The 15,260-nt window shown below is 37.0% G+C and overlaps 1 protein-coding gene across 1 annotated transcript in view; it reads right to left on the bottom strand.

Annotated features, from left to right (window-relative positions):
- The window catches only part of LOC139151216 (transmembrane protein 94-like), a 35,435-nt gene that overhangs the window by 12,314 nt on the left and 7,861 nt on the right, over window positions 1-15,260 (bottom strand). The window contains exons 7-20 of the mRNA XM_070723849.1: window positions 14,781-14,867; window positions 14,246-14,362; window positions 13,570-13,623; window positions 12,937-13,047; window positions 12,518-12,755; window positions 11,353-11,405; window positions 10,705-10,770; window positions 10,383-10,498; window positions 5,717-5,810; window positions 4,991-5,105; window positions 4,568-4,670; window positions 1,879-2,046; window positions 1,148-1,258; window positions 646-787 (exon numbers count right to left, since the gene is read on the bottom strand). Of these exons, the coding sequence (XP_070579950.1) occupies window positions 646-787; window positions 1,148-1,258; window positions 1,879-2,046; window positions 4,568-4,670; window positions 4,991-5,105; window positions 5,717-5,810; window positions 10,383-10,498; window positions 10,705-10,770; window positions 11,353-11,405; window positions 12,518-12,755; window positions 12,937-13,047; window positions 13,570-13,623; window positions 14,246-14,362; window positions 14,781-14,867 (1,575 nt within the window). The remainder of the gene's footprint in view (window positions 1-645; window positions 788-1,147; window positions 1,259-1,878; window positions 2,047-4,567; window positions 4,671-4,990; window positions 5,106-5,716; window positions 5,811-10,382; window positions 10,499-10,704; window positions 10,771-11,352; window positions 11,406-12,517; window positions 12,756-12,936; window positions 13,048-13,569; window positions 13,624-14,245; window positions 14,363-14,780; window positions 14,868-15,260) is intronic.

The following is a 15,260-nucleotide window of genomic DNA, read 5'->3' as shown; positions in this document are numbered from 1 at the left end:
GATCTTTCATGACAGCAATATACATAATGGTCTTTGCAAGCCATGGAATATTTATAAAACATTTGTCTTTTTTTCAAAATAAACAGTTCTGAACGAACCTCCTTCACACAGGAAGGTTTGAATGCATTTTTATTGACCATAACACATACATGTGTTATTGCAATATGCAGCAAAAGTGACCAGCTAGTCTTCTAAAATCAACAGTCATATATACATACCAAACTGTGCTAGCTTTCTTTTGAAGTAATTCAAGACATGTTTCTGGTCAAAAATTTACACACATCAGCTTTGCTTACCATTCTGAAAAGATCAGTGGTGATTGTGTCCATATTTTAGTAGACAAGGCTGAGTATGGCTAACACACTTGAGAAAGTATGAACACCAGTGAAGCTGAAAGTGTGTGTCAGCTCACTCACAATACCTTTTTTCACTCTCTCATTTTGCTGTGTAAGGTAGGTACTGGCTACAGGTGGAGCCTACGTCATTCTACATCCATGAAATGTCTTTCAGATCGTCACTATGGTCATTGCTTCAGCTTGGTGATGAGTCAATATTCTTGCGGCTACATGACAAACATTTGGAATGGTCTTACTGACTATACCGGTACAGTTCAAGACGTTGTGACGTAGTTTGACCAAGACTTACTTTACTTTTCAACTCATTGTCCGGTGAGAAATGCACAAAACGGATGCAGGCATTGTCCAGGTGTTCGATGAGACCCACTATGTCTTCTTTAGCCTGGTACTGCATAGCAACCATTCCTATGAAGATCTGACCCGACTGTGCCCTGTGAGAAGAGGTATAGATTGAGTGAGGTATGGCAGACCAAACTCACTCAACAGTCTAGAAGCAGTCTCTCAATTTACTTCTTAAACTACAGATGCCACCAATATAACACAGGTACATAAATGTTATGTCACTTTCTTCGGCTTTTTACATTTCCATTCTTCCTTATTTCTCAATAAATATTCTAAATCTTCTCAATAATTTTCTATGATGGTCACTTTTTGACACCTACAAAATTTACATGTCTCAAAAGAGGGAAGAGTGTTTTATAAGTGATACCGACAACACAAACAATATGATTTCTTTCATACTAACAAAACCTGAGAGTGCTGTAGGAAAAAGTTAAAATGTCGGTACCCACCGGAAGACGCCATTTGGATCACTGATACTTCCAAGATGATCAAATGTGGAGTCAGCACTTGACTGTCTGGATTTCTTCTTTGGAGTTGTTATACTATTGTGGGTGGGAGATCTGTGCCAGTGGTGGAACAGGCAAGACAGTGAGAATAATGAATACAACATTAACAACTGGTTAAGTTCCTTTACGACACTGGCATTTAACACAGGGAAATGTATATGGACTGTACCAGGAACATTAGGCTTATGGGAAGAACAATTCAAAAATTTTTCATTTGATTAAGGCAGCCAATGCATCCTGTGTACGTGATGGTTTACTGTTCTTTGTATACAAGAAAATGCACCAGAGGAACAATGGGCAATATCTTCATTACAACAACAATCACTTTAGGGGTCCTCCTATGGCTTTAACCCTTTCACCACCATGGTTTGTCCCAAATCCATTGTTTTCTATGGTAAAGTTGGACCTGTATACAGGGAACCGGGGGTGAAAGGGTTAAGAACCTACAAGCAACTTGACCCCTTAGGATTGTTGATTTGTAAAATCATTTGGTGAATGTCCAGCATTTATTCTTCAGTATTGCCTACAAAACTAAAATTTTAAGCCCCACATTACTGACTACACCATATTTCCAAAAACCCTTGAGACTGTTGTCATGGTATGATTATAAGGAAACAAGCAAGATGCCAAGACCAGCATGGATACAAAGATTCACTGACTGGAAACTCTCTCACCTGACTGGGCTGGGGCTATCAACACTCCGTCTTGGCAACCCGGCTGTCGGCATCTCAATGTAGCTGTCACTGAAATCACTAGTGATAGTCTGAGGTAGAGGGCGGTATGCAAAGGCACAACAGTATGCTGACAAACTGGCTCTATGGTAAAAATCAAGGACCTTCTTCCTAAAGGGGAAGAAAATGCATAGAGGCTATGATATAAGAAAGACCTTGAAAATAGGTCTGCCTGCAGATAATGGTATAATATGCTCTTCTCTTGCAGGAAAACTGGCAGAGTTCTGGGGAATCTGGTATGAAAATGTCTTCTAAAACCACCACTGAGGTCATTATCGTAACAGTAATGACTTTTATTTTATTAGGAATATGATATTTGATTGTTTTACTTTTCACATCTAACATTGACACAATAATAACACTTTCCATCAAATTATCAGCAGGTTAAATAAGTTCACTGTTGAAGTAATAAATTTCTCTGTATGTACATAAAGGATCGCAGGGAAACATTTTTTGTAAAGGAACAGATTTTGAGTAATTACTGCGCTGCATGAGGAACAATTTTTGCAGAAAAGATGACACATAATTAAAAACTTACAGTTTCTGGTTCACACAATACCTCAATGTTTATTTAAAATGCCCTAGATAAACAAATCATTTCAACAACTTAAAATCAACAATACCATCATCTATGAAACTACCATCAGTTAATCTGACTTGACACAATCCTGTCCCGGATAGATAAACTTGTTATTACCGGATTTTTCTGAGAGTACGCCCACTCGAAAAACCGCCCATGGGCGGTTATTTGGGGGATGGGCCATTATTAAGAATTTTAAATTTCATCTCAACTTTTGTCTACGGCATTTCAACTTGACTCCCCTTGAAAAAAATTACCTACGCAAAGGTCAAAAAGTTTTATATAGCGTACAAAATAAAAAAAGTTACACTTCTAAGATAATTACTTCGGCGATATATGTCCGTATCCCCCTATTTATGCTACTAAAATGCAGGTGGAATGATCCAGAAGAACGCAAAGTCAACGTTAGAGTTTGCCACACAATGCCGACAATGATTGACAGATGAAGCAGGAGCCAGGAATTTTCCATTCTGCACGATGGGGATCATGAAATAAATAAAATGACTATCATAAAAAATAACTCTGTTTCATTATTTTTTTATTTAATGTACATCATTACTTTTCAGGTTTTTTTCGCTTTGATACAAAAATCTGATGATTTTCTTCGCGTAAATTTGTTGCATTCACAAACGTAACAGTAGTAGTATTATCCCTAGTAGAAATGGTATGATCCACAATTGTTTACGATTATTGACCTCTTTGCGTGCAACGAATGTGAAACACTGTATCTATTTTCACACGTTCGACTACTTTGATTAACTTGTCACACTTACAAACTAGGTCAACCTCAGAACACGTGCACACGTCAAAATCTGATCGATGATTTTCTTCGCTTAAATTTGAATGCGATCGACAAACCATGGAGGTGGTAGAGAAGGAGTCACAACTGAAATAATTACGTTTATTACTATTGTGCACCATTGGTTTAATCCCTCTATGTCCATTGTTTAACACCCCTTTCCCGCCATCTGCGTTGCCGACGGTACCTTCGCAACCGAACCGAGTGAAATTAACCTGGGTTTGCTAATGCGACTCAGTTTCTCCACAGTGTCATAACGCATGCGCAAAGACTGTATTTGCGTAGCTTGGGTCAAGTGCGTCATGATAGTGTAAGAACCGACACGTTCCGTCCACGAACAGCATGAAAAGTGAAGTTACAAGGAATTTAAGTTTTTCATTCTCAAAATCTTGGTAATTTCAACGTCGTTTTTTATATACTTTACATTCGATCGCAGGAACCTTTCCTTGTTAGAATGAAAGTTCTGATCACGAACTTTTCAATCATGTACTGAGTATGGTGCAGCGGACTGCAGCACTGCCGTGAGCGTGGGTTAAACTTGTAGCGTTTCCCGGGTGTTTAATGACGCGACGCGACGCCAGCGACGCCATAGGCGACGCTTTGTTTCAATGCATCGTACGTTTTGTTTTTATATCGCGACCATTCATTAAAGTCATGGACGTAGCAGTTAAAAGCTATGCTTTCCTATTTAACCTTATCATTAATGCAAGTACAACATGATAAAACACGGCAAGAACCAAGAACTGGATTTGGAAGAAGTTTGCGTGTTAACAATGCTGCTCTACGATGTATGGCATTTTTTTTTGTAATCGCAAGCTATCATCAACTCAGTCTCCGCGCCTTTGCAGATACAAAAGCTCCCTTCCTCAATTATCTGCTCCTCGACCTCTTTAACATCGTGTACATCAAAATCAGTGGAACGACTCGAACTTCCCGACGCGACGCTTGGACACGTGACGCCATGTTTGAAGATCTGTCAACTGCCGAGGGACGGCCGAAACATCCCGACAACCCCGAACGAACTTAATCTTGATAACTCCTTTATTTTTTAGATAATAATTGGCGGTAAATTTTTACCGAATTACGGCCCTGGGCCGTTATTTAGCTACAGGTGTGAAGCAGACAATGTAGCCATTTTCTGTTTAACGGCCCTGGGCGTACTCTCAGAAAAATCAGGTACTCTAAAAAAAAAAATACACGTAAAAAGAAGGTTTTAGGGTACTGACAAACAGTTTTTGCATATTCTTTCTTACCTGTCAGACTCAGTCAAAACACACAGGTCACTGCCATCCCAGAAGTCAGTGCAGGCATCCAGTACCATCTCAGCTGTACCTTCCGTCAGCATCTGATAAGAGTCTGAACGTGAAAATCAGTGACTGAGATCAGTATTCCATATTTTCTTGGCTGAAGATATTGATGTCTTGTTACACTGAAGAATCGGTTTTAGCCCTAGTCACTTCACTCAGGACAACAATAACTCATAGATCTTAATCTGCCTGGAAATTGCTAGCATAAATATTGTTCATTCAAGCTTAATAAATACACCAACATTGAAATTTCTGATTGGCTAAGAGAACTCATTATGCACAATGCCACTGGCAGCACACCAATCGATTGATTTGGTTCACATGAGTGAGGACAGGAACATACATTGTTGAAAAAAAAATAACACTTACTTGCATTTGTACTGCCAACAACCACAGACATCATATGAGGCAGTGTGTACTTCTTCTGACTGGCAGATTTAGCCTTGCGGATGCTTTTTACTATGTTTTCACGTTCCTTCACAGGCTGGAAACAAATAAAAAAGACAGATATATGGCTTCAAATTATCCAGGCTTTTTGCAACTCCGGCATAAATACAAATGGTATTGTGCTTTAGTTTAGATGAACTCTGGGTGAATTGACCGGTTATCCACTACTTTTGGCAGGCTATTTCCCAATCAAAGAATCTCTCATCTCCAAAAGATGGATATACAGTCTGTCTATTCCTCTCCTTCCCTAGTAGCCTATCAATGCCAGTACACCACCTATTTGAAAGAAAATTTGAATGACAAGCAACCACACCCAAGAATGATTTCATATTTGCAAGCTGTACATCTCTATTGATTGAGGCCCGACATACTGGTACTATTCATTTTATGAAAGTGCATTAATGATCATTGTTTAAGTACACCATGACTGAATTGTGAAGATAAACATCTGTATCTCTAAGCTCACGCACGATCTAAAAGACAGACGGTAAACCTACTTCCCTTTTATAAATTATAAACATGTGCATGAAACATATGGAAGTTAAAAACATCAATTTTAGCTAGATGACAGGATAATGACTGATGCCACCACAAAAGGTCAATGACCCCAACCTGGGGGTCATTGACCTCTTCATGGTAGGAACTCACCACTTTTTTGTAGGTTGCTAATTGTTGCTGTAGCTCAAACGCTTCACCAGCTTGATCAGAAAAACCAATCAAACGAGCCAAGTCACATATACACCTACAGGAAAAAGGAAAAAACTTGTAATTTTACTCCATCTTACAATTGTGGAATCTCACACACATTTGACTTGCTTGGTTTTGCTGTAGCATACCAGTGGGCAAGCATTTCCTTGCACAAAGCTTTCAGTAGGAGAAAGACATGCTTTTTGTCGTTAATCACAGCCATCTGAACCAATCTATAATACATAGAATGACATTCTTACAGTTCCCCCTTTCCCCAGGACGGGAATTTCCCATTGACAAAGGCAGGAACAAAGTATTAGGTCACCATTCCTTCTATAAAGATGCCCTCTCTAACATGAATATTGCAGTGGGTACAGTGACCATCATAAAAAATCACAGTTGATTTTCAATGAACTCAATTATTAACCCTTTAAGTGCTGTAATTTTTCCCACCAAAATTTTAGTGCAACATTTTCACAATTTTTATGAATTTTTCTGTAAATTTTTTTATTATTTTGGACCAAACGGACATCACATTGCATTGGCTACAGGTTTTCACCAAATTTTTTGCAAAAATCTGAAAAAAAATTGACTTGGGTACATTTTATAAGGGGAAAAAAGTTGACTTTGGCGCTCAAAGGGTTAAATAAATTATTTTGAGACCAAAAAATTGTCAGTCACAGGGCAAAGGGAAAGGTTGGTGCCACCTGAAGTTTATGTTGATGTCTTCTCATTAATCTGATTATTGTGCGGTAAAAAAATATTGCTGATCATCACATTAAGGCTACATTCACAAATACTGGATAGGGATGGGGGGGGGGGGGGCTGGAGGAATTGTGATTGAAATTTTAATTCGTTTTTTGATCCTGTCTCAATCCTCTCAAAATATTTCAAATCTCACCTCTAACTCATCAGAAATGTTTAAACTTCCCCCACCAAATAATGCTGAAATGTCCATGTATTCATCTTGTACACTACAGCCTGTACTTTCCATTGGTGACATGTGGAAGGGACAGTAGCTGTAATTTTGGATGATATTTTTCTATATTTTTGTGTCGACATTTTTTTTGTTGCTGTTATCGTTGTCATCGACATCATTGCCATTCAAATGGCATAAAAAAGGGCAGTAGCTGTATTAACTTTGATAATTTTGACAGTGTTTTTGTTTAGTTTATCAACCATATTCTTATTCTACTTCCTATAGCATGTTGAACTGACCAGTATTCAGCTTGCCAACACAGCCTGTGTATGTCTACTGTGCATTTGTATCGTTGTATATACATATACAGGCTTTGATGACAAGTTGAATTCTGTATGGAAACAGAAACTGTAGTTGATACATTGAATAGGATTATTGAACAAAACTTATCAAGAGTTGCAACTTCTGTCCCTGTAACAAGGTCTACTTGTTGTTTTATAATGAAAATTCAATGGCATTAACTGACTTTCGTCAAAATAAGTTATGAAACGTTAATGCTAAAAAAAATCATTCGAGAATTTGTTTATTATTAACATAAGAGCCACTGGATGATATAACAATGGTTAATACTGAATTACCTATCAAACTGTGTACTCTGAAAATGTTCAAAAATAGGGAACCACTATAGTTTCAGATCCTGCCCCTATACCCAGTGCGAACTGTTTAAATACCCCGTCTGCTACCCCTAGAACTTTCAAATCCTCCCTAGCCCTCCAGTATTTGTGAATGCAGCCTCATGGGCCTCATGGGCTATGAAGATCATTGAGCATTGATGTATATGCATCTTTGCAAGATAACCAGCAGCAATTTTTCAAGCACTACAATTTTGCACAAGAAGCCATTATCCTATTCATAAGCTGCTTTCTCACAACAAACTTTTCCAATCACATCCTTCTTTCGAATCTGTTTGTTAATCCTTATCACAGACAGGGAGAATGTCAGTGTCCTTATCTATTGGTGAGTTTGTAGGAAGGCACTGATGTGGGCAAACATTCACTACATGCGTGCCAATTTCAGCACTAATTCACATAACCATCAATGGGTAGTTGTAATAGGTCTAGTACCTGTGTGACCTGTCACCTATACTCTCTCTCACAGCCCAACAATTTTTAGGCCAATGAATATTCTCAATTGGTAATGTCTTATTATTGGTTGACTTACACAATGCATGTCAAAACACTTTGCATAAATGAATATATTTATTTTGGAAACAGAGCATTAGATGATACCAGCTACATGTAGATGGACTAAGCTGAGCTGAGCTAAGTTTGCAGGCTCAGTGACTGTAACTTTCGACAGTTGTTTTTTCAGGTCTTTGATGTATGTATCAGTAACAGTTTTTTTCTAGGTGTATTTCTCACAGTTTGTTGAAATACCTAGTACCCAGCTTGTCAACATATGTATCCTGAATTCACCCTTTGAGTGCTGTAATTCTTCCCTCCAAAATTTTAGTGCAAAATTTAATAAATTTTTATGAAATTTTCTGTAAATTTTTTATAATTTGCGACCAAGTGGACATCACATTTCCTTAGCTATATTTTTTTTTATCAAAATTGTGGCAAAACTCTGAAAAAATTGACTGGAGAATATTTCATATGGAGCAATAAAAATTGACTTTGGTGCTCAAAGGGTTAACAGTGTTAATAATCAAATTCAAATCCGGACTTGAATTAATTTGTTAACAATAACATTGCATGCCCGCACATTGACACACTGCATTGAAAAACCAAGTCCTGGGTATTTGAAAATGCTGTGAGAGGCAGACCCAGCAACTGAATTTGACGGAGGGAACAAAAATACTGAAAAAAATGTCACTAGTAACAGTTACTGTTGCTTTAATTGTTGAGGATGGAAGAAGGACTCAATATTATGTATCAAACACAGCTGTGGAGGAGTTAGTTGATATCGGTTCATTTATTTTTTTATCTTTTATAACTCACTGACAGGCATGAGCGATGAGAAGCATATAGAAACTGATGATGAACTTGGAAAATCTGATTATGAGATAGAGGCGCCACCATCTAATGGTAAAACCACACAAATAAAGATCCCATTTTAGTAGAAAGTAACATGCAAAGGAAATGATAGAAACTAATATACTCACTTAGACCGACTACAAACAGCAGAATTTAAAAGCAGAGTATGAAAGAAATAAAAGAAGTTACCAACTAATGAGACAGAAAGAAAGCAAAGCAATATTTTGAGACAGAGGTCAAGGGTGAAGGGTCAGCCACCGATGAAAACAAAGGTCAGAATCATTGACATCTTATCATCCAAGATGCGGAAACCTTGGTGTCAAGGAAAAAAGTGTAATAGCTTTTTTACATGTACTTATTGTAGAAGCATCATGAGAATTTTTTACAGAGTAATGATGGATTGGTATCAGTCAGATACAAATGTGACAAACAAACTTTAAAGAGTTACCGTTAAAATAAGTCAAAGATTAGAATAGTTTCCTATGATTTCTTGTTTCATTCTACTATTCATTGCATTGTTCTGAGGAACACAGTCGGGCATGGTCTAATTAATCTATGCATGTCATTGTATTGCGATAAATCTTTGAAGGTTGGTTGTTCAAATTCTAAATATAGGCAGTCCAAATATCACAGTGACAAATTTGCATGGTAAACAAAGTTCATCTTGTCTACCATACTTTTTGTTTGCTTTATATCTTATCATCCCGGATTCTTGTTAAACTAAAACTACCAAGGCACTTCTTTGTCATCTGATGTCATATCATGTCCGGGCCACCATTTTAGTCACGATTACGGCCTAAAGAGGTGAAAGAGGCCAGATCTTATCTATATTAAAGCACTGCACAGAAAGCAAGTGAACACAGTTGGAAACCAAAGTGAACAATAGTTTTATTAACTAGATTTGGAAGACAAATTTTAAACTTTGACCTTGATGAGTGCAGATGCTTCAGTTGTGTACATTTCATATGTGCCAGGTACTATCAGTAATATCAATGAAACAGACATCGTAATAGGGCTGATATATAATGAAATCGAGTTTGGATTTTGATATACAAAAAATAAATACATGTTTTTGTTCAAAATTTTGGCGAGAGTGATGGAAATTGCATTTACAAGAATGATGAATGGTATTTGGCTCAACATCAAGGTTACAATGATAATAGCCATCATAATCAAAATCATCTACAGGATCTGATCATAAACTGCTGTACTCAGTAAACACAGATGCAAAAACAGATTATATTTCTCTACCTTCTCTAAAATACAGCAAGAATGTCGCCCATTTGATTCTACACTGAACAAACCTACAGTAATTATCAGCACTGTACGGAACTCTTTTATATATTGAACCGAGGAAGTACGTCATCTCAGATCAGTGTTTTTATTAAGGGCGGTACCTAGGTAAATGTAACCAGGGTTCCAAAGTCGTGTCACTGGGGTTCCCCATTATGCAATCATATTCGGGGACATTAGAAACCTGTACCTGCATTCCTAAACTTCAGCAAAAAACACTGATCGCTATACAAGGTTGTGCTTCTTCATTTAAAAGAAGGAAGTCAAGAATTGCGACATTACTGCTCTTGTTTTCAGAACTTGAAAACACAATATCATTACTATTGGACTTGCAGAGTAAGAAGTTACAGCTAATAATACGCACACACAGGAGACTTACCTCCTAGTTACCAATGGCAAGTTCTGTAAGGCAGCTATGCATGTTATGTGGTCTATAAATTCCGTACGTTTCTGCATCGCATCCATATTGCATGTATTGATCAAAATATTCAACCCCTATCAGATTATAATGGAAAAAGTACAAAAAAAGATAATATAAATTTTGATGTAGAAAAATATTCAAATTTATACAAATGTTCACAAAAGCTGATAACTGTCCATGTGGTATTATAATATTATTCTGATAATTTTAATAATTCTGTTCTCTTTTCAAATAGTATAGATAACTCTGAAGGAATTTGATATTAAGTAATAGAGCTTACCAGGGGTTTCAGCGAAGTCATGTGTCTCTCCCAGTTAGGATCATCAAACTGCAAGCCTATCTCACTCTGAAAGACATGGTGACAAGCAGTGTTATGATGATAACCATGTGATGTACATGTAAACACACACTGTACTGATAACATTGGCAATGAAAGTATGCTGTGTTTTCAAGTAGAATATGCCTCGGGAATAAATATTTGGACTGCCCAAATTTTCTGATACTTTTTGGTCTACCACTTATGGGGGCTCATTTTGAAGCTCTTGGAGTATGGAAAGTTATCATTGCCTTAGTTTTTTGAAAATCAAAATTTTTATTTTTCCCCGTAGAGTTAGCATGCAGATGGCAGCCATTTTGAATTTCAAAGAATCAGTAAATGTTGGGTAATTTGTTTCTCTTGTACCAAAATTTGCACGGTGACCCCAGATTTTTATTCTTGATTCAGTAAAAGAATGGTTGAACGAATCAATTTATTGAGGAAAGTTTGAGCAAAAGTTTGAGTCTTGAACTTTTGAGGCACACACTACCTTAAGAGAAGGGTAGAGCCCTAGCCACAATATGTTATCATATATCTTATCCTTTTCATGCACCATTCTAGAGCTTCCTTTCATGGAATTGGGGAAAAAAGAGAATAAAAAAGTGTGCTTACTGAATGACATTCTGTGAGATCAAGAACTTCAACATGACATTCTGGAAAATAATCTGTAAATTAAAACAAAGGAGAAATCTGTGAAATTCAGCAGCAAAAAAGACAACAGTAACCGGTACCAGAAATGATTACTGCATCCATGGATATGACTTAACATGATTTGTAGGCTTATGAAAAAAAAATGCTAAAATTACTGGTCATTTTATTGATGCCATTTTAGTGAGGGCATGCAAAACCGGCTGTCCATCCATGCTCTCAACATTGAAGTACCAGACACCTACCCTAACCCTAGCCGACCACTAATGGGTGGAAACATCAGATTGTAATGTGTCCCAGGAATGGTCCTGATGCCACTTGGAGTTTTACCCTTTGAGTGCTGTAAATTTTTCCCACCAAAATTTCAGTGTAACATTTTACCAATTTTTATGAATTTTTCTGTAATTTTTTTGATAGTTTTGGATCAAATGGACATCACATTTCATTTGCTACAGTTTTTCACCAAAATTTTGGCAAAAATCTGATTGACTGGGGCACATTTTATAAAGGTGACAAAAATTGACTTTGGCGCTCAAAGGGTTAACTCAGTGAATAACTATCTGATGACAGAAAGTGCATCTCTGCAGGGTTTGCATGCATATTACATGAAATTCTTTTCCACAGTAGTTGAACCTTTACCACGCAGGGGATGGATTTGATCCCCGGGTACACAGTACACTCAATCCGTGACCTAAATTTTAGACAAATATTTGTTTTTGAAACAACTGATGTATTTTCTGATTGTGGCTTCACCATGTGTACAAGGAGGGTACAACACTCAGTTCCAAGTATGTGAACATTCTCCATGGATGAGTCATCTCCAGCATTGCAAAAAAGAAAGGATACTCGTTTCATAGACTTTGCATATATAAATGCTAATAATATAACCTTAGATGTCACTGCGACTCACTGGATAAGTTGGGCTAATGTTCAGCATCTTGAAAGCTGTCATCCTATTGGTTGGCTCAATCTTACCGTTATAATTGAATAAAAAATTGACTCCCTAAGTTGCTGTGAATAGTGACAACAACCAATCCAATATAACCTTCCGAGCACTCTGCACATCAGCAGCATAAGTTCTCTGCTGCCTGTTGCCATAGTTTCAAGACACACAGGATGTCATCTTTACCTTCATTATCAGACGCCTTCTCCGCTTCAAAGACAGAATCGTCATCTTTCGACTCTGTCTTCTTTCCGTAATTTTCAACACTTCCATCACTCCCATCGCCTTCCTCGTCCGATTCTTCATCATCCCCTACATCATCATCATCTTCGTCTTCGGGTGACAAAGAACTGAAGAAGAAGACTTTTTCCACAGAGGGGTTGGGGTATGAAAGTATCCCTGTCTTGTCCACACACGAGAGCTCCTGTGAACATAAAACATGTGACGTTGTTGGCACAAGGCTACTTCTATGACAAGCAAATGTGATGCTTCAGCACTGTAGAGTTGAGTCAGTTCAGTTAACTCTACATACGTAGACTTTTTTGTATGAGATGAGAAATGAGTTTGAAAGAAGAAAAGGAGATAAGACTACTTTGCATACTCACTGTCATAGTACCCAGGGCTTGCATGACGTTGGCCGTTCTGGTCAGGGTGTTACATTTTCCGAAAAGTGTTGACAGGAAATAATGCCAGACTGAATTCAAACTGACATCATGCTGGAAATAGTAAAAGCATTTTCCATTTTGAGGAAAAAAAAAATTGATAATCTGAGAATGAAATTTTGCTGAGAATAATAACACAAGTCATATACAATAATCACAAGTCATATACAATAATCACAAGTCATATATATATATATATGTATATATATATATATATATATATATATATATGGAAATGAATGATTGATATATGAGTGACAAATAAATAAATAAATCAAAGAATGAATGCATAAATGAATGAATAAGCAAATGAATTCATTAAGAAACAAAACCCCCCAAAATCAATAAAAATGTCATGAAATGCTTATTCTTTTCTGTCTTTCTTGTAATTGTCAGACCCAAACAGGTCCAAATAATTCTGAAAAAATCTGAACACAATTCGGTTTAAATTACTGGAAAATTGGATTTCACTTTGCAGAAGATATTGACATGGCATTACGACTTCTCAGTGTAAAAGGATTATGTCATAAATTTAGGAGTAAACTTCATGATAAAGTAAACTGATGTATTACCTACCGGTACTCTGATGAGAGTGTCAGTAATTTCCATGGTTTGTAGCGCTGACTGTACCTATGGTGTGAAACGTGTAAAAGTTAACTCGTTTTTTTGAAATAAAAACAGGAGTAGCTACAGTAGACTTGAACACATGACAATAAAAACAACAGATTTTTAGTTGTAACCTTGGTGAGTTCAAATTCTCAAATTATCATTGAACATATAGGTTACCACTTTGTAATTGGAACTGTCCTGTGATACATACTCTACTCACTACCAAAACCTAAATAAGATGTCAATGTCATGTATGCAATGGCTATAGATATAGTGAAATCTGTACTCTTTGAAATAGGTAGGGGTACAACGCTCACATATAGGGTGGAGAAAAACTTTATGAATCAGTGTCCAGATGCATGAAATATCAACATTTTATAATCCCTGAAAATCACATACATAATTTATCATACACATTTTTTTGCATAATCATTTTTCACAAAAGTACATCAGAACTTACCAAAGAAGTACACATAACCCCTACACATCTACTTTAGAAATTCTTCTACGATATTTTAATCATAAAAACAAGAACATCACTGAAAGAGTGAACTACAGATTAGTATATAGTGGATACATCTGTATGTATTCTTCTTCGATGTTCGCGAGAATTTGACATGAAAGACACAATGTTCTGACTTACATTTGTAGATTGCTTGGATTTTTCATAACAGGTGAGAATTCTGGACACTCCATAGGCATTGACAAGAACCCACATGATGGGGACCACTAATGCTAAGAGAGGTAGTATGGAATACAGCTGGAGAGAGAATACAACATTTGACAGTAAGATTCAGAATGATAGTATTTTCATATTTTAATCTACAGCATTGTGGAATGCGTGCAGTATGAAATGATAACAAGATTTGTTCAGAAAGAATAACTATCATCAAATAAACTGTGTTATGAAAAGTAAACTCACAGTACAAGCTTGAGATAGTTATCCCTGGACATTTCCCCACCACACAGTTACCCCATGCCTAACCCAAACCAAATAGACTTGTGGGAAGTGTCGTGGGGAAGGGGAGGGGGTAAATGTCCAGGGGTGGCATTCCTGATACTAAAATCAAAATGCCACATAGCATTACAATCGTTCAATTATGTTGATAGACTCTGTTCGTGACAAATAGTAACGCGATTGCTGTTCAATCATTGGCTACTCATGAACTTTAACCTACCGGCAACAGAATGATCATGGTGCTCCAGTGACCAACGTCATCTTGCAAGAAAACGTACCGGACAACATTTGCCAACAATGACAGCATCTGAAAAAAGGCCACGGTAAAATGTGCTGTGAGACCATAGGTATGGATGAGGCACGTCTTGTGTTGTTTGGTGAGTTTCAAGTATTTTATTCAATGGAACTCACAGGAACGCAGTCCATAAGGACTTGTTTTCTATGACATCATATGCTTACATGCTTAAGTAATGGACTAGAACTAATCACATGCGTTTCACTTTTTGAACACTGTTCAGTCATTCCATTAGAATTATTTCTACTGATCCTTAATTTCTCTTTCTTTACAAGTCACACCAGATTTACAGCAAGCTTTTACAGGCTCTTGAAAATAGCTTTTCTAACGTTTATACCATAACAACAATCCTGACACTGCAAATTACAGGAGAAGCAAAATTGTGTTCACCACACTGAGATGTCA

The sequence above is a fragment of the Ptychodera flava genome, chromosome 15, assembly GCF_041260155.1.
Source record: "Ptychodera flava strain L36383 chromosome 15, AS_Pfla_20210202, whole genome shotgun sequence".
NCBI lineage: Eukaryota > Metazoa > Hemichordata > Enteropneusta > Ptychoderidae > Ptychodera > Ptychodera flava.
Note: the sequence above shows the minus strand (reverse complement) of the source record. Positions and strands in the feature narration are given on the sequence as shown.